This window comes from Dermacentor andersoni, chromosome 1 (assembly GCF_023375885.2).
Source record: "Dermacentor andersoni chromosome 1, qqDerAnde1_hic_scaffold, whole genome shotgun sequence".
In the NCBI taxonomy this organism is placed as follows: Eukaryota; Metazoa; Arthropoda; class Arachnida; order Ixodida; family Ixodidae; genus Dermacentor; species Dermacentor andersoni.
The window spans coordinates 278,080,297-278,099,124 of NC_092814.1; the positions used below are offsets into that span (position 1 = coordinate 278,080,297).

At 46.2% G+C, this 18,828-nt stretch overlaps 1 protein-coding gene across 2 annotated transcripts in view; it reads right to left on the reverse strand.

Moving 5' to 3' along the window:
* LOC126548177 (ribosome biogenesis protein BMS1 homolog) overlaps positions 1 to 18,828 on the reverse strand; it is a 184,973-nt gene that overhangs the window by 83,487 nt on the left and 82,658 nt on the right. For both annotated transcript variants that reach the window (XM_050196311.3, XM_055063180.2), the window contains 2 exons: positions 10,894 to 10,995; positions 2,872 to 3,050 (listed from right to left, as the gene is read on the reverse strand). In XM_050196311.3, the coding sequence (XP_050052268.1) occupies positions 2,872 to 3,050; positions 10,894 to 10,995 (281 nt within the window). The remainder of the gene's footprint in view (positions 1 to 2,871; positions 3,051 to 10,893; positions 10,996 to 18,828) is intronic.

Below are 18,828 nucleotides of genomic sequence, written 5' to 3' on the forward strand. Positions count from 1 at the left end.
TGAGCACTGACGACTGCAGCTGCTGAATGTGGAAAATTTCACCAGCAATGATGTGGCGTCCCACTACCATGAGGAGGTATGGAACTGCAGCAAGTTCTGCGTTTGATACAACTTTAGTTTTCATTGATTCTTTTCAGTTTCGAGGGCACTTTCAACTAACTCAAAGTAGTAGATGCAAGGTGCTGACAATGCAGTTCGCAGCTTTATTTCACAAATGGAAGAATCCTTCGCATGGAAAGCCAAAAATCATTCTAGAGTTCATATTGTAAACATTGGCTACAAATAAAATGCCTAAACTTGTTAATGTTGCTGCAAATCACAGCAAGTGCAAATGACAACTGGCCGCTCCAGACAGTTGTCTGCTCAGCTTATTAGAATTCGCTGCGTCTCTCGCAGAAGGCGCTAGACTCCAGTGGCTCACAGACTCCAGTGGCTCACACATTTGTCTTGCACATAGCGAAACGTGAAACTCAGGTAGTGTTATAGATTGTAGATATGGCAATTTCCAATGCATTGTCATAGTGCTAAGCATGTCAACCAATGACGGCATGTCTTAGATGGGACAGCACGATATGCGTGGCACTAGTTTTGTAAAGTTTGGAAGATCCGTACAGTAAAACCTTGATAATTCAACTCTTGTTAATTTGGAAAATCAGATAATTTGGACTCATCCTTTGCTCCCAGCAGTTAGATGCATTGTTTAATGGCATCAAACTCTCGTTAATTCACATGTAATTGGCCTCATACTGGCTCATTTGGGCAACTCTTGGAGCGGAGCTGTGCCATATTAAGAATTCATTCCAAGTCTACAAGCCATGCATACTACTCAGCTACAATTCGTAGATTGAAATATGTGCCGTAAGGTAATATGTGCCGCAAGGTTCATAAGCCTAAGTGTCAATTCAATTAAGCATTTTGATTTTCCGTAGAAGTAATGGCCGCCTCATCAAGTAATTTAGATCAAGGGATAGAATTCTGCTACCTGCCACAGGCAGCTTTTAACAATTTGGTGCAGCGATGTGAGGAGTGATTGCGTCTCCATTAGGAGAAGCGCACTTACAGAAGGGGGGGGGGGGGGCAAAAACATTGATAGTACTATATATCAAATGTGACAGTGAACGGGAGTTCGATGTATGCGCAGTACATAACTATACTTTTGTAGGGAATCTACAAGAGATGTTACAACTGTTTGATATAGACAATAATTCGAAATATCTGAGTTTGACATATCCGGGATCGTCTGTAGTTCAGGTGTCTGCCTCAAGCAAGACAGCTGCTGTGTCCATGGCAAGGAATGTGAAAAACAAACGAAACATTGTGCTGTGGATGCGACACGAAGCTTCCTTGTTGTTGGTGGTCTTCCTGCCATCAACATCTCTTTTGCGTGCACCACTCTTACTCTTCAGTCGAAACCTCAGCAGTCATGGAGGCATTACGGAATCAGGGTGTAGACGAGCTGTATGTAAAGATACTGAAAGATATCTATAGTGGCTCCACAACCACCGTAGTCCTCCATAAAGAAAGCAACAAAATCCCAATAAAAAAAGGCATCAGGCCGGGAGATACGATCTCTCCAGTACTATTCACAGTGTGTTTACAGGACGTATTCAGAGACCTGGATTGGGAAGAATTGGGGATAAGAGTTAATGGAGAATACCTTAGTAACTCAGGGGACCAATTGCAATGCAAGCTCAATGACCTGGAGAGGCAAAGCAGAAGGGTGGGTCTAAAAATTAATCTGCAGAAAACTAAAGTAATGTTTAACAGTCTCGGAAGTGAACAGCAGTTTACGATAGGTAGCGAGGAACTGGAAGTGGTAAGGGAATATATCTACTTAGGGCAGGTAGTGACCGCGGATCCAGATCATGAGACTGAAATGATCAGAAGAATAAGAATGGGCTGGGGTGCGTTTGGCAGGCATTCTCAGATCATGAACAGCAGGTTGCCATTATCCCTCAATTGAGAAGTGTATAACAGCTGTGTCTTACCAGTACTCACGTACGGGGCAGAAACCTGGAGGCTTATGAAAAGGGTTCTACTTAAATTGAGGACGATGCAACGAGCTATGGAAAGACAAATGATGGGTGTAACGTTAAGGAACAAGAAAAGAGCAGATTGGGTGATGGAACAAACGCGAGTTAATGACATTTTAGTTGAAATCAAGAAAAAGAAATGGGCATGGGCAGGACATGTAATGAGGAGGGAAGATAACCGATGGTCATTAAGGGTTACGGACTGGATTGCAAGGGAAGGGAAGTGTAGCAGGGGGCAGCAGAAAGTTAGGTGGGCAGATGAGATAAAGAAGCTTGCAGGGACATGGCCACAATTAGTACATGACTGGGGTAGTTGGAGAAGTATGGGAGAGACCTTTGCCCTGCAGTGGGCGTAACCAGGCTGATGATGATGATGGCTCTTACTGTATGATGCTTTGGTGGTGCGTGGCATCTATGGAAAATAGCAATAGCGTGGACAGAGAGCCAACAGCATTTTCGTGGATAGCTCATACAGTGACAACTGATGAATGGGTGGGTTGATGGGCAGAATGGTTAATTTGGGGGCTTTCACTATAATGGCCTTTTAGAATAATGAACAATTTGCTGCGGTTCCTTGAAGTTCATTATATCAAGATTTCACGGTACATGTTTAATGAGTTAAAAGTGTCACAGGTAGTGTTTAGGGGCCCTTTAAGCTTCGATTGGACCACTGCTGTTGAACACAAGTACGCAAACCATATCACCTATCAACTGCAAAGCCATATCGCCTTTGGCACTCCTTATGCAGTTCATGACTTTCTAAAAGAACACTTGATAAAAAATACAAAAGTGTCATGCAGGGCAACACTTTTTCAACTTGGTTGGTACATGCTATTACCTCTTCATCCTTGATGAGGGCATCAGTCTCCGTGAACATACACCGGGTGCTCTCCACACCATCCCAAGAACGTTTCTCTGCCTGTGTGTTTTCCTGCTTTTTCACTTTCCGGAACAGCTCCCCAAGAAAGTCTGCTGTGTCTTCAGTTTCCTCTTTCTCTTCCTCCTTGTAATCATCCTCTGAAATACGAGCCATACATCTTAACATTACAAAGTAGTGGCAAGAGCCCATAGTAAACCTCATGCAAGTTTTGGTGGTAAGCTTAGTACAGTAGACTTTTATGTATAGTGGAACCCTGGTTATACGTCCCCCGGTTTTGCGACGACCCGAGTTTTACGACGGATTAGCGCAGTCCCGTCGAAGTCCCCATAGAAGCAACGCATTAAAAAAACCGGTTGTCCTACACAATTTTTGCGCCTGACCCACATTATACGACAACCCTTGCGAAGTGCAGCACGGAACGGCAGACGAAAGAAAAGTGCCGCGGGTCTCTTTGCTCTCTCCCCCACCAGCAGCCGTCCACTGTGCTAAAATAGTGCCTTTTCTACTCCACAATCACTTTCTCCCTCTCTTCTCGGTGGTGTCGCCTCTTGTTGTGTTGGGGAAGCGTTTCTCTCTCCCTCACCAGCAGCCGCCCGCGACGCCTGCTGTGCTGAAATAGCGCCTTTTCTTCTCCACAATCACTTTCTCCCTTTCTTCTCAGCGGCGTCGCCTCTCATCGCGTAGGGGAAGCGTTTCTCTCCTTCCAGTTTCCCAGCAGCAGTCGCCGACAAGGTAGTGCGGAGAGGCCTTGGTTAATCGCACATGTTTTCTGCCCAACTGCACAAGCCGGCTGCAGTCGCTGGATGCCGGCATCACTAAGTGTGTCAAGCAAGGGTACCGGAAGCGGTTAGTGCAGCATCGGCTGGCGGCTATCGAGCACAGCGAGTTGGAAAAAAGATCACTGTGCTTGACGCCATGCATATTATTGCCAGTTCGTGGAACACAGTGTTGCGAAGCACAATCGCTAACTCATTCAAGCACTGTGGCTTTAAGCGAGAGACTGCCTCCTCTGCTGGGGACGGAACAATCTCGATGCCGCTCGATGCCAATGCAGGCTTCGCCGACGACGATTTTGAGTGTTTAAACCTCACCACGACCTTCGCCGAGTACGTGGAGGTTGATGACAATGTTGCGATCTGCGGCGAGGTGTTGCTGGATGACGCCATCAAGGAGGCTTTGCCTAGTGCTGACACCGCTGCGACATCGGACGAGGACAACGACAACGCCACAGATGCCTTGCCTGTGCCTACCACGTTTGCCGAGGTGCTACGGCACATAGACAGCATCCGGAACTTCATCTGGTGACGCAACGCCGCAGAAAACTTCCTTTTGGATGTTACCCAACTCGAGCGAAAGCTCTTGGTTCATGGATCAAACAAGGTCCAAAAGAAACTTGGCGCGACTTTTTTAAAGTTCGCGCCGGCGGGCGGGGATCGCAGCAGTGGGCAGTGGAGTGCCGTATAGGTTCGTTTGAATAAAGCATTATTAGTACCTGTACTGCAGCATTAATTCTTATTGCATTTACTTTTTTGGTAATTTGGGTTTCGAAGCCCTGCAGAGTATGTTAGTAGTTCACATTGAAGTTTCTCGTAAGTCCGTCGCTAGAAATAAGTAGTATATTTATAGGCATAACTTATGTTCAAATTTTACGACGCTTTTTCGCGGTCCCGAGAAAGTCGTATAATTCAGGGTTCCACTGTATTTGCTCAGTTTATTTTGATTTTTCGGTTAGTTCAACCCTGACCGAAGGTCTCGGCCAGTGCGTGTAATTACTATGGGCCAAAACTTTTGTTATTACGATCCTGAAATTGACCCTCCCTGCATAATTCATACTGGACTAGTCATGAGAACCATGTTGAAATAGCGCACAACGGGACAGCGTAACAAAAAGGAAGATGAACACAGGCACAAACTAACAACTGATTTTATTGAAGCCAGACCCACAGGTATATATATCCACAAACTGCACACACGCATCGTTACAAGAGAAAATTGAATTTGTCAAACAGGAAGTGATTAAACCAGGCACGAAAGAAATTTCATTTCTACATTGTACAGTGCAATGAATGTTTCACTTACACAATCCTGACCTGCTTTTCTGATATAAAATGCCTCAAACGTATCACGGGCAGTTTTGTGCTTGCTCTTGTCTAGAATTTTCACGCTACGGAAACGTGGTTCACAATTGGGACAGCTACTGCAATGGCGAGCAAGATGTGTATTCTACTTATTGGCTAGATTTCTTGCATGCTCCCTGAGTCAGTCATTGATGCATCGCCTTGTTTGGCCGATGTATAATTTTCCACAGAATAGGGGGATCTCGTAGACAACGTTGTTGGCACACTTGACAACATGCTTTTCATGGTTCTTTTTACAGCCCACATTTTTGTCTGCACAAGTGATGCGATGGCTCAGCTGAGCAAGCTTCTGGGGGCTGAAAAAAACCACTGACACGTTAAACCAAGTAGCCACTTTTTTCAGGCAATGTGTCACCTTGTGCATGTATGGAATCACTTCTGGTCTCTGAGTGCCCACCAGGGTTTCCACGGCATTCTTGTAAGCACGGTGCTTCATTTTCGTGAGGATAATTTCCGCTACTGACACGACGACCGACTCAGGGAAGCCAGCTCAAGAAAGCCTTTCCTATTGTAGATCAAAAGTAGCTTGCACATTGTGAATACGTAGCTTCCGGAGCGTGGATTCCAAACAGAATGTTGCGATGCCTCTCTTAGTTAACTTAGAGTGAGCCGACTTGTATTGGAGGAGCTGTTTTTGTGCTTGTGGGGCATATGCCTGCGGGGCGTGTGCTTGCGGAGCACGCGTGGCATTCACTGAACTTCAGGCGTAAATCTAAAAACTGAAAACTGCAGCCTTCCTTCTTCTGGACACTGATATGCATAGGTCAGCTGTTTGCCGCGAGTTTTAAAATAATCGAGAACACACTTTTGCGCATGCTCATACGAGATGGAGCACTTCTTAAAAAGATTTAAGAAGTCATCCATGTAACGAAAAACTTCAGGGACAGTGTCATTGTTAGTATGAATAAAACGATCGTGTAAAGAGTGATCAATGGAAGATAAAAAGATGTGGCACAACACAGGTGCGATGCAGGAACCAATGCAAATGTATCTTTTTTGCAGATACATCTGGTGGCCACGCCGTCTCGGCACGCCCACTCTTTGTACATGTGGCAGGTTACCTCTAAAGCAGGGTGCATGGCTGCATATGCACTCAGCCATGCTTAGTCATGCGCAGCCACGGCTGAGACACGCGCCAAGTTACCCCTCACATGAGCTTGATCGCATTACCGCGAGCTCACTCTCCTCCCCCTCTATCCCTTTGCTCGCACGGGAAGGCATCACTCGTGAAGCCACTATCTTTCTTGTCTCAACCGTGCTTTCTTTCACTTGCACCTAAAGCGCAAAGTGCGCAGGGCGTGATAGGTTATCACACTTGGGCTTTATATGGAACATGATGCAGCTCCACTTTAGCGGTCGCTCTTGTCACACCACGCATGATTTGAGAGGTGCGTTTGCAAGCAGCAGCTTGTAATTCAATCATTTGACTATCTGCGTCCGCGGAAGTTTCCATTTATTGTCACGGCATTCATTTGCGGCAGAAGTGAAATTTCGTTATATTGAAATCGCATACAAACACACTTCGTTATATTGAGGTTCTAGATACATGGTGTTCTATGGACAAGAAGTAATGAAAAGTTAAATACTTAGTTATATCAAGGATTTCATTATATTGAGGTTTTCATCATCGGTTTTTGTTCCTCGCGCCATTGGTCCTTTGTCATGCTGGTCGCGGCTCGCGGACCCCCTGAGCGAAGGTGAGAGGCCTTCATCTGGCGCCCAACGTGGTTTTCTTCTTTCTCGTTGTTTTTCTGTTTGTTCTGGAGTACGCTTCCGCACCGCAGGAACCACGAGCACGGGAACAAGGGAACCGCCCCCACCTCGAGGCAGCTGGCAATCCCCCCTAGGCCTACTTGTTTCGCTCCGACATCGGGTCCCACAGCTCACGCATCTGTACCCAACCCCTTTGACCCGCGTAAGCTCACTGAACGTTTTTATACTACCTCTCGCTCTCCTTGCGCCCCGCTATTCGGCGCCATCCTGCCTCCGCAGAACCGCTTGACCATTCCGTCGGACCGCTTTGCCCGTTCAATTTCAACACCAAAGATGCACCGCCGGCATTTTAATGCACCTACGCCAGCAGCTACTCTCCCGCCAGCAGCTACTCGACGCCCAGCTAAGCGACAACCAGTGCAACTTGATACGCAAGGCACTGGACGGCGCCAACCCTGCCGGTAGCGGCAACTACGACTGCTACATGCAAGCAGACGACGGCCTGCTCTTGCGGTATATACCTGCTGCCGATAAGGATTGCGGTGAGTCTCCATTCCGTGTCGTTGTGCCTAGAAAGCTGCGCAAGCCTTTTCTAGAGTACTTTCATGACACCCGCCTCGCCGGTCATAGCGACGGCAAGAAAACATTCGAGAAGTTGTGTCGCGTCGCGACATGGCCGCACACGAGAAAGCATGTCTTCAGATATGTTCACACATGTCCCACCTGCCAGACCGTGAAACCGAGGGGAGGGAAGCCACCGGGCTTCATGCAACCAGTTGAGAGCCGATACCCATGGGAAATTGTGGCATGTGATGTTATGGGCCCATACCCCAGGTCAGCTAAAGGGAATCGATACTTGTTAGTGGTCACTGACCATTTCTCCAAATGGGTAGAGCTGTACCCGCTATGCAGGCTGGATTCTAAGATAATCTGGGATAGGCTGTTGGAAGCATTCACCCGTTTCGGTTTCCTAGCGCAGCTTATCACGGACAATGCCACATATTTCACAGGCAGGATATTCTTGACACTTGCAAAGCTCTTGGCGTGCAGCACAAAAGGACGACACCCTATCACCCTCAAGCCAACATCACGGAGCGTGTGAACAGAAACCTTAAGACAATGCTGGTGGCTTTCACCGAGCGGCACAAGGACTGGGACGTTCGTATCCAGGAGATGGCTTTCGCCACAAAGACCACAGTAAACCGGTCGACAGGGTTTACGCCAGCGGCTATTCTTCTCGGTCGCGAGCTCCGTTTTTCTATTGAGCATGCATTCACCAACGGCTCTGAATTACCAACTCGCAATTACTCCACTTTCACACAAAATCTTTCCAGCCGCCTGGCCCACACTCTGAAGGAGGCCAGGGAAAACTTGGACCTTGCCCGCCTGGAACAAGGGAACCAATACAACAAAAGCAGGCGGCCCCTGGAGTTCGCGGTCGGCGACGAAGTGCTCCGCCGCACGCACCCTCTCAGCGATGCTGCAAAAGGGTTTGCTGCTTCCCTCGCGCCTAGATGGGATGGCCCTTACGTGATCGCGAAACGTATTTCTAGCTTGGTGTACCTCTTGCGGGAAAAACACGGCAGCAGAGTAATAGGGCCCGTAAGCTTGCACGACCTCAAAGCGTACTACGAGCGCCCATCAGACAGCAGTTAGCAGTTACCACGAGGTCAGCAGTTAACGCGGCTGTGCCCTACGTCCGTTATCTGTTAATCGTGACCTTTTTTTTTATGCTGTCCTTGGGCGTGACCAGCCTGGATGCCACGGCGGCCCATCGAAACTTCACCTACGTCGTCGGCCTCTCACCGAGGCGACCGATGTGCGCTAGCGTCGGTTGGGCGAAAAGTGCATTGTCTCTGAAAGAGCGCATGCCAATTGGAGCCGTCACGTGGAGCTCCGAACGACGCCAGACACCATTCCAGCCCATCGCGTGCCAACTGCCCCGAACATTTTGCTTCGCAACAGCCGTGATGTACTGGACTAGGACGATGCATGGTGCTGTTGTTGCATAGTGTTGTTGCATAGCGTTGTTGGACACCCAGGCGGGTGTCCGGTCTTGTACGGGGGGGAGTGTCGGGCCCTTGGGCCCTCTCTGCGGAGCGCACGGGGGAAGCCTTTGAAACGCGCGCCACAACGGCACTCGTCGCATGGAGCATGCGCACCAATCGCGTATCGTGAGAACTCGCGTGGGGAACACCGGGAAGGCGGCTGCCCGATAAGAAGGCAGCGGAGACGGCACTCGGGGCTTTCTTTCCGGGGCGTGGGCCTGGGGAGGTGCTGGTGGGGCGTGGCGCGTCTAGGTTTCTTTCCGAGCATGCTGCAGAGCAGGGGGAAGAGTGTTTTTGTATTGTGTCCGCGTGAAAGAGTGCTCTTGTTATTCGCTTTTGGGACTGTGTCTGCGCGCCTGGTTCGGTGCTTGCTTGCTTTCTGCGCTTTATGCATTCTGTTATCGACCGAAAGATAGTGTTGGTTTACGGTTTGTAACGGCCGATCTTTTGTCGCTCGCTTTGGCTTGTATGCCTCGCTGCTTGTATGCTGCTTTTGTTGCCTCGCTGTGCTGCTGCTTGCTTCTTTGCCTTGTTCTTTTTTGCTATTGGCCGCGAGGCTGCGGTAATTGAGTGTTTTATTATATCATAAATTAAACCGGTTTTTGTTCCTCGCACCATTGGTCCTTTGTCGTGCTGGTCGCGGCTCGCGGACCCCCTGAGCGAAGGCGAGAGGCCTTCAATTTCGACTATTTCATTGACACCAAGCTAACTGGATGGCTGCACTGACTGAATGCAAAAGAAATGCTTGCCACAGCTGCGCCACACATATACAAACAAAACAAAATGCAAACTGGAAAAAAAAAAAAAAAACATTATACTAAAACTTCCTGGAGTGTTTTTCATAGTGCCTTCATGAGGGATAAGCATTCTGCTGCTTTATTTTGGTTGCAGGCTAGGAGCACTTTTCCTTACTAGTTTTCCATCACAATTGCAGTGCTTTCTGTGCTCCAACTAGGGTGCACCACACAAGAACCGCACCATGTGATGACCATTGTACAGTCAAATGTCTCACAGTTTCATAATGATCAATGCCCTGTAATAATGCACTCGTTAGCAGGGTAGTGCAAATTATTTCCTTTCTGAGTTACCGATGGTTGAAACAACATGCTTTCATTGGAATGTTTTATTATCCCCTTTGTATTGACAATATAATCGTATTGTTTAAAAGAAAAAAATGCACCTGCATTTCAATATTTTATATTCAAATTGTGTCCAAAGCTAAACATTCACATTTGATGGGCATTAACGCTCCGAGTCTATTATTTTTTTTTTTTTTGTAAAGCTCATGCCCTTATGCTCAATTTCTTTTTATTGCAGTTTCTGGTAGCAGGAAATGATGGAGAACTCATGAATACAACAAAAATTTATTGCAAGTGATATTTTGTCTCAAAAACGCTTTACTCATACCAACACATACACACAAGTGCGCTTACAGCAAAAGATTGAGAAAAATATCTAGCAAAATTTATGGCTATGAACTGTTGTTTCAAAAACAAATCAGAAGAAGAAATGCCGAGCAGTCGCCGCGAGAAGCACCATGAGCAGCCGTACCAAAATCACAACTGCGCGTATCCCAGTGTATGGGAATATGCGAACCGCAACTGAAGGCAATGAAAAAGAAAACTGATTAGTATCCCTGAACTTTGGCAGCACCAAGCTACCGGAAATGTGACAGTGGTGGCCATAAAAAACAATAGCATCTCTTCTACACATGTGTAGAAGTAGCAGACGACGTGCGCGGCATCACGTGACCAAGCACTCGGAGCTAAACAAGTTGAGTTTTGCACACCGGTGAGTGGAAACAATTTCAAATCACTTTGGGAGACTGCACATAGTTGGAAATGTGCACGAAATATCAAACATAAGATCAGCACCATACATGTACGAAAAAAACCCTCAAAGGGTTAAAAAAAAAAGTTGATATTGAACTATCCCTACACATCCCTTGGATGTTGCAAACAAAGCAAATTTACAAAGGAAGTGAAATATTGCTTCACACAAACCAGTTATAAATCTGCCAATAGCACAAAAACAAACCCTATCACAAATTCAAAGCAATGTCAAAATACAATAAATCTCACCATTTCCATAGATTATAAACTGTAGGTTCCGTTGCTTCTGGGAACGAGCATGAAAGGCTTGAGCTGCCTTCTCCTTCATGGTTTTCTTCCATTTGTACCTGTCTGCAAGGTGTACACAATGAATTGCTTTTAGTGAAGGCCAGTATATTAGACAATGATACTAAACATTCTTTATTGGTAAAGTTGTTGCATAATTTTCAAAGATAGATAATAGACAAGTCTGAGAAGTTCATTAGAAAGAATGAAAAATAAGCTCTACTGCAACTGTAGAATGGAATGGGCGCAGAATGATCAAATGCATGTGTGCCATGGTTTGGTTGTATGCTAAAGAAGTTCAAGTCGCCAATCTAGTGCCCCCTACTAAATTTTTATAATAGCAAGATTGTGGCTTTGGAACTTAAAACCCTATAATTTCACGCCCCCTCACAAATACTAAAGAAGTAAATTATACTCTGGCTTTCAGTATCAAATGGCTGCTACTAATCCTAATAATAAAGTGATAATGATTCACTCTAAATATAACCTTTGCTTCACCGACATGTCACATGCAGCAGTAAAGCTCAGAGCAAAAAGCAGTGGTTGAAAATAAGGCAGTCCTAAAAAATTGAAGTTATAGTCAATCTTAGTTGTGTAGGAATCGAAAGCCAAGTATGCCAACTGTTGCTGAGGAAGAAGTAACATGCAAATGCTCAAATTGATGTCAGAAGCAACATGTCAGTCAGCAGCAGGTCAACAACCAGCAGTATGCCTCATGTTCACCAAATGTATAAACTTTAATGCACTTGAGATTGGAATGGACAATGTTGACATGCTTCCAAGAAGATTACATTAGAATTCAAGAAACCCAGCCCGGACTGCTGGCAATAACTAATCAGGTAATGCACAACCTATACATGTCAACACAATGTGATGATTTGCAAAGCATGGAAGCATGCGTTAGGCAAACACAAAGAGGAGCAAAGAACAATACTGAGTGTATTAAGAAGCTTTCAGGCTGCTGAAGAAGTGAAAGTGAAATTTAAAATTTTTACACACGTTTATTTATGGCAGTAGATAAGATTTTAATGATCCCTCTTTGTTACAGCTATAGTAATGACATATGTAGGACCATCCCATGGCAGGTACTCAAGGACTAGGCACAGTCTGTGCAGCAGCAGTGCGTATTTCTTGTGTAAGCACATGTACTATATGAAGCACTTTGTCATAACATACAAATGATGGCTGGTATGCTTAATGATTAAATTATTGTATGTTATTCATACAAGCCTACTGGAAAAGTTTAAGTTGCCTGAAGTGTTTTAAAAGTCTGTAGAGCTTCTTGGGCTGTTAAAGCTAACAAACCTCCGTTTAATAAAAATTTTTATTGAACACAGTTTTCTGCTGGAAGTACCACTTTGTTTTATGAATGCTTCTGCAAAGCCAACTGAACAGTGCGTCGTCAAGTGACAAACTAGTAACTGCATTCATTTGTTTTACGCAGCATTCAAAAACTAATCTTGTCTTCTTAAAATTTTTCGTTTTGGCATGGTCCACAAACAAAAAGCGTTGGCAGAGTGCGGTGTGAGGTGGCAACGGTAGAGTGCATGCGTAGTCGCCGACTCAGCAGCGTGGCTAGCCGGTTTGCTGCACTGCCAGGTGGTAGCTGACAGCTAATGGCAGCTTTGAACTCCTGATCCAGCTGAGTTGCGAGAAATGTTGCACGCCATCAGATTTTGGCCTAATAAGCACAAAATGATGAGTAACCCCCGAATGCAGAGATCTAACTTGGATCGGGCTTGGACTTGACTTGACGAAGTCGGCCCGAAGCAAGAGGCGGACTTCAAAACGCCCAAGTCGGCTTTCGCGTTTCATAGACGCTCAAGCTGACTTGCTTCGTCAAGTCAAGACTGTGCTTCAATGCAAAAGCAGGTTGCTCGTCTGTGTTCGAGGTTAACAATAAATTTATTAGCGTAAGGCACGTTGTAGAGCAAAAAAGTATGTATCTTTCCAAATTTCTACCAGGGCATAAGTGCTGAAGTATAGTTTGCGTAAATTTGTTCCATCTGGCTACGTCCGCCGCTGCGATGGGCAGTGTTGCTTGCGGAAAGCGCGCGTTCCCGGCGGGTTTAAGTGGTCTTCAAGTTTCGGTGTTTTGGCGCGCTTTTTGAGTTGCAGGTTTCGCCATTTTTTCAAGTCGCTGCTACACTTTTAGGCGACCGTGTATTTGAGCGCAAATCAAATTTATGGTCACATTTATTTTGGTTATAGCTTATCTTTAACTCAGAGGTCTTGTTGCGTGTTTGTATAACTGGCCGTAGAGAAGCGAACGAAATGGTTGGTTCGTATGGTGGTCTTTGAACGGCTTTTGTTCTCGATTGCCGCAAGGCGTTCATGCGCCGTCTGGGCCAGCAACCGGATACAAGAGGCCGAGACGAGACATACGGTCGGTTTCTGAGGGAGCTCGCGCGTCCCTTTTCGCCTATAGGCATTCCAGGAGGAAGGCGACGGCCCTTGTTCTGCTCGGGCTACGTGACCCTTTGAAGAAAAAGCCAACCCATTCGAACGCACTAGGCCGGAGTCACAAACAAGAAAAAAACTGCAACATGTGCTGCGAACGAAGAGTACCGAGCGCCATAGAGTCCCCTGTCCGGATCCATATGGGTGACAACACCTGATAAAAAACAAAATAAATAAATAAAATGACACGTACAAACGATTTGTCTACTTCGCATACAGGGTTTGTCGAGAACAATGAGAGGGAGAGTGTGGCACAGTCGTAGACATCGCAAATTGGCAGGGCGTGTCGTCTGCTCGGAAAGTGTCATCTGTTAGGAAAACAAGTTGTGGGGCTCGCGCGACGACCGCGCGCCGCATTTGGTGCGAAATTGCTGTTCTGTCAACAGGCTTTGACGCTGCAATGTCGCACTCACGTACGCTCTCCTCCCAAGAGAATGCACCGCAACGCAAGACGGCACCCCGTTTTACAGAAGACGAAAAGAGCCTGCTGACGACACTCGTGAACGACTACAAGTATATTGTGGAATGCAAGAAAACTGATGTCGCGTCGTTGACCAAGAAGAATCAGACATGGAAAGAAATAGCAAAACATTATAATGCCAACCACGGTATTAGGCGGCGCGATCACCTGCAACTGAAACAATGCTGGACCAACCTGAAGCAAAAGAGGAAGCTGCGAACGAAAAGGGAAAGCGCCACAAGACTGGTAAGTGCACATGTTCTGCATGTCTGGCTTATTTTGGGCTACTTTTTATTTTGTTAATGCCCATGTTTCGTATTCGGTGGATGTTTGCGTGACAGTTCGGAATGCTGAGCGTAAATATGATCGTGAGCGCTAATAACTGGATATGGCACGTGTAGTCACAGGAGATGAGAAAATACACTCGCAATCAATCTTTCCGCGACTGCTGGAAGCGCACCAGCATCGGGCGCAGGTGCTTCGCGATGAGCAGAGTCACCTTTCCAACTGCGCGGCACACTGTTGACTGAGGAATGCGGACCGCACCTCCGGTGACTGTTTGAAACGTGCCAGCGCCGTAAAACATCACAGCCATCAGCAACTGCAGCATGGGAGGCACACAGGCGGTCCTCTGTTGTCCCCGCTTACCCGGATAGGAAACATAGCGAGAAGTCGCACGGCGTTCTTCGTGAATCTGTAGCGACCGAGGAATTGTTCGTCGTCGTACAGCTCCATCGGATTCCCTCAGTCACGTAGGGTGGGTCGCGGAATTTTCGGCAAGGGCTGCGCCTTTGAAAATGCTGTATCCATGGCGTGGCAAACAAACTCGAAAGCAGCTAACCTCCACACGACGTCCGTTCGGGAGGCTGCCATGTTGGAATAACACGCGAAGTCAGTTTCAAGCTAGCCCAGGAGCAGACTTGGAACTTGAGCGGACTTCGACCTAGCCAAGTCGTTCGCAAGTCGTCCGCAAGATCAAGCACGATTTACGACGCGCGGCGAAGCTGTCTTGAGACTGCCAGAAGTCAAGTTCGAGCCAAGTTAGATCTCTACATTCGGGGGTAAATCTTTGAGGCAAACTCAAAAAGGATTTGTTATCTCCATCTGAAGAAAATTACTGCTTCGTTGAAAGAAATTTTAAATGCATAAGTCAGTGGTGGTCTAGCTAGTTTAGGATTTAGGGCAATTTTTGGAGCAGGAAAACTGTTCTGGAGCAGTTTAGGAGCAGCCACACCAGCATTTTGAAGAAGTTTGGAGAAATTAGTCTTTTTAGAACACTTGGAGTAGTACAGCAGTAATCTGTAGCCATTTGGTGAAGCTTATTATTACCATGCAGTCAGTAAGTGCTGTCGACAGTGAAGCAAGACACAAAGCCAACAGCAACCAATTAAGCTTGCCTTCCCACGGATGGTATACTATGCACGGTATGTTGCAAACATTTATATTTGGGTAGGCAAGGAACTTAATTTTGTAAACAATTAAATAAAATTTTGTAGGCTAACAAGAACAAAGATATGCACCTGGGCGCAACACAGACATAAGATTATAAATAAGCTAGAACAATATGCGCAGTCAGGCAAAAGACAAAAAGTGACATAAATGTCTTATGTGAATTCCAAATGACAGATGTGCTTTACTGCACTAGAGAAAATGTGTACAGACAAACCCGGTTATATTGAACTCACCAAAATATGCCTATCAGTTTTATATAAGTCTGCTGATGGGTTGGACGTCATAAAAGCACATATCATTCATAAAAGCACTTTATTGATGAAACTAGTCCTGTATCTTGTCAGGGTGTCTACCAAGTTGACATTTCCAAATTCCCTGAGTTTTCCAGGTTTTCCCCGAGTGCCTTTGTAAATTTGCTGAGTGACACAGAACTTTACATTATGTCAAGACAGGCTGACACCATGTCGCCCGATGCCATCACTCCCTAGTAAGCACATTAGAAAATTTTAAAAACAACTTAATCATGTTCTAATAGTGACTTAATCCAGTTTGAACAGTAAGGAGTAGTCTTTATTTTATTCATAAAGAAAAGGAAGCGAGGGGTTAGTAAGATGCACAGCGAATAAAATATCTTCGGAAAGAATGGTGAAACCCATTGTAAACCCAGTTGAACATTCTCAAATACAAATGAAAAGGAGATGCATACAGAAGCAAATCTTTTAGAATATGAGCTATTTCTATTAACTGATAGCACGCTCATAGGTATGAGGCTTGAACTTTGTCACAAGTGAGATTCTCTCTCAACAGCTGGTAATTGCCAACCTCAACTGTCCTGATATACTCTCAGCCCCCACACAACGGCTCAGTGTTGCGTTTGAATGCCTTGAAGAGATTATTTTGGTTTGTACGAGGGACACCTGCATCTCAGTGTTAGCCAACATTTAGTTTTTTAAGCTCAAGCTCCTTCAAAGAAGCAGCGGCACGCTTAATTTTTTCTGTATTTCTCAATGCGTAGGTCTTTTCTGTTGCCGTCGTCCTTCCACAGCGCATTCGCCCCACATAGTTTGAAACGTCCTCTTAGTTGTACAGTCGATGTCTGATTTTTTTAACTCCCTAGGGAGCGCAAAAATGTCCGAAAAATCGATCAGTTAAAAAAATGAATGCATGTCGTTTACTGCCCTTAAGGGCTCAAATCGCCACAGGCACATCTCAAAAAGCTCTGAAGGCCTGCCGGTACAGTTATTAGGCATATCGGTGCTCGTACTGTGACAGGAGACGGCGAGTGCACGCGCGTATAATTAAGGAATACATACTGAAGTATTACTGTGGAACAATGAGAAGAAGAACACGCACCAAGCACAAGCTTTCAACTCCGCAGTTGAAAGCTTGCGCTTGGTGTGTGTTCTTCTCTTATGTCAGTGTCTTTTTTGTTGCGCAAATATACTTCAGTAGTGGATTACCAACTTGCCCGGAATGCTGCTCTCATTGAATACATACTGTGTCCCGTGACAATTGCCCCTTCCCACGCTTAAGCTTCACCGTGTAACATTGCTGCATTGAGGCAAAGCTAACTTTCGGGAACCAACATTATGCAACGTGCTGTGCTTTCCAAGCTCCGAAGCCAATCGCGAGAACCACAAAGGTTGAGTCAGTGCCATTGCAAGGCCTAGTGTTGGCTGCGGCTGCAAGTCGGACTGCCTGCGAGAGTGCCGGTTCGAGGCGGCGAGGTAATCAAAATGGCGGCGGTGGTGGCTTTGATTGTCGTTTAGGACCTGTGGTCAAGGCAAAAAGTCTAGAAAATCAGTCTCCGAAGGGTTCATGCGCCCGAAACTCCAGATGTTCTTAAAAACTGACTCTGTGGGGTATGTGGTGGTGCCACGAAGCAGTCCGAATTATCGGGCATCCGGAAAGTCGTTCGTTGACTGCGCACTGGAAACTCCAGCCAAAGACACGGCATCAAAAACGATTCGTTACCATTTCTCTATGTTACTCAAGCCACCATTACAGCGACTTTCGTTCCCTTTCAATAAAAGTAGATCATTTTCCCTGATAGAAGCACAAATTCCCTGAGTCTTCCCTGAGTATTTTCAGACTATTCAAAATCCCTGAGTATTGCCAGTTTTCCCGATTGGTAGAAACCCTGCTTCTTCTGCTTGGGCAACTTCGCACTTCTCCACACTGCCTAAAGAGTTGAAGCTGCTGAAGCAGCAACATTCCACAATCACAACGAAGCACCAGATTAGTGCGAGTGCACCAATCACCTCAGAGGATGTGGGCAAAGGATCGTCGTTACTTTCCTCATTGTGCCCGCTTTCATTTGTGTTCGGTATGATGTCGGCAATGTAGTCTTCGTTTTTAGGCTCTCCTGTGGTCGCGACACCATCATCCGCACTCCCAAACTCGCTGACCATTGATCCGTCAGCGGCTTCCGATAATCGTGACAGCTTGCTCCAAACTTCGGCGACACCGGCAATGGCTTCGTCGTATTCGTAAGCATTTTGATAGTCATGACTGGGCACACAGAAACTGGCACGTCTGAAGCAGTTTCAGATGGACCACTTGTACATGACCACCTCGACATCATGGCAGTGTCAAGCACAACGCATCAAGCACAACGGGCACCGAGTCGTTTGTCCGCTATAGCCCTAATCTCCCCCTTAGTCTTCAAGATCGTGCTGAGAGTGCACCTCGGAATCTTGTACACTGCAGCGACATCCGACTTATTACTGCGCTTCACTTGATTTATGATTTCGAGCTTCGTGGCGAAAGGCAAAGATCGCACTTGACGCTAGCCATCACGGCAACACTGCAGGAGAAGGTTTGACAAGGCAGGGCACGATAGGGATAGCGGATGGATGGAGTCGCGCCGCCGGGCTAAACCCCTTTTGGGATGTGTCAGCATGTTTTCCCGCTGCCGCAAGGGAAAGCCAACATCTGGAGGCACTTTTGCGCTGCTTGACATTCAATATATCGGGAGTCACTGCTATTTTTGTTCGATGTAAGCGTAATTTTGCTATATATACTCATAGTAACTATACAGTGTTCAGGAATTGTTCGATATACAGGATAATTCGATGTAAACGGGCTCGATATAGTCAGGTTCAATTGTATTGAGCCCAATAATGGTAGTAGTTCGAAGAGACTATGCGTTTATGTGTCAAGCTGAGATGCCTCCGTACGGTGTGTCACAAAGACTGTGATGGCGATGGAGAACAACGTTCGTACCATCCTGTACCCTCGGTTTCATTGTGGGGCAGTTTGTTGGCTTCCTGTGCGTCATGTGGCCTTTGCAAACAGATACGAGCAAATTTGGCGTAATACTGAACTTTTGTCGCCAATACCCGACGGACCTCTTAAAGCAAGGGTTGAAATCGCCACAGATACGTCCGAAATAGCTCTGAAGGCTGGCCAGTACAATTATTAGGTGTATCGTTGCTCATAATGTGACAGGAGATGACGGGTGCATGCGTGTACAATTAAGGAATACATTCTGTGTACCGTGACAATTGCCTCTTCCCATTCAGTAT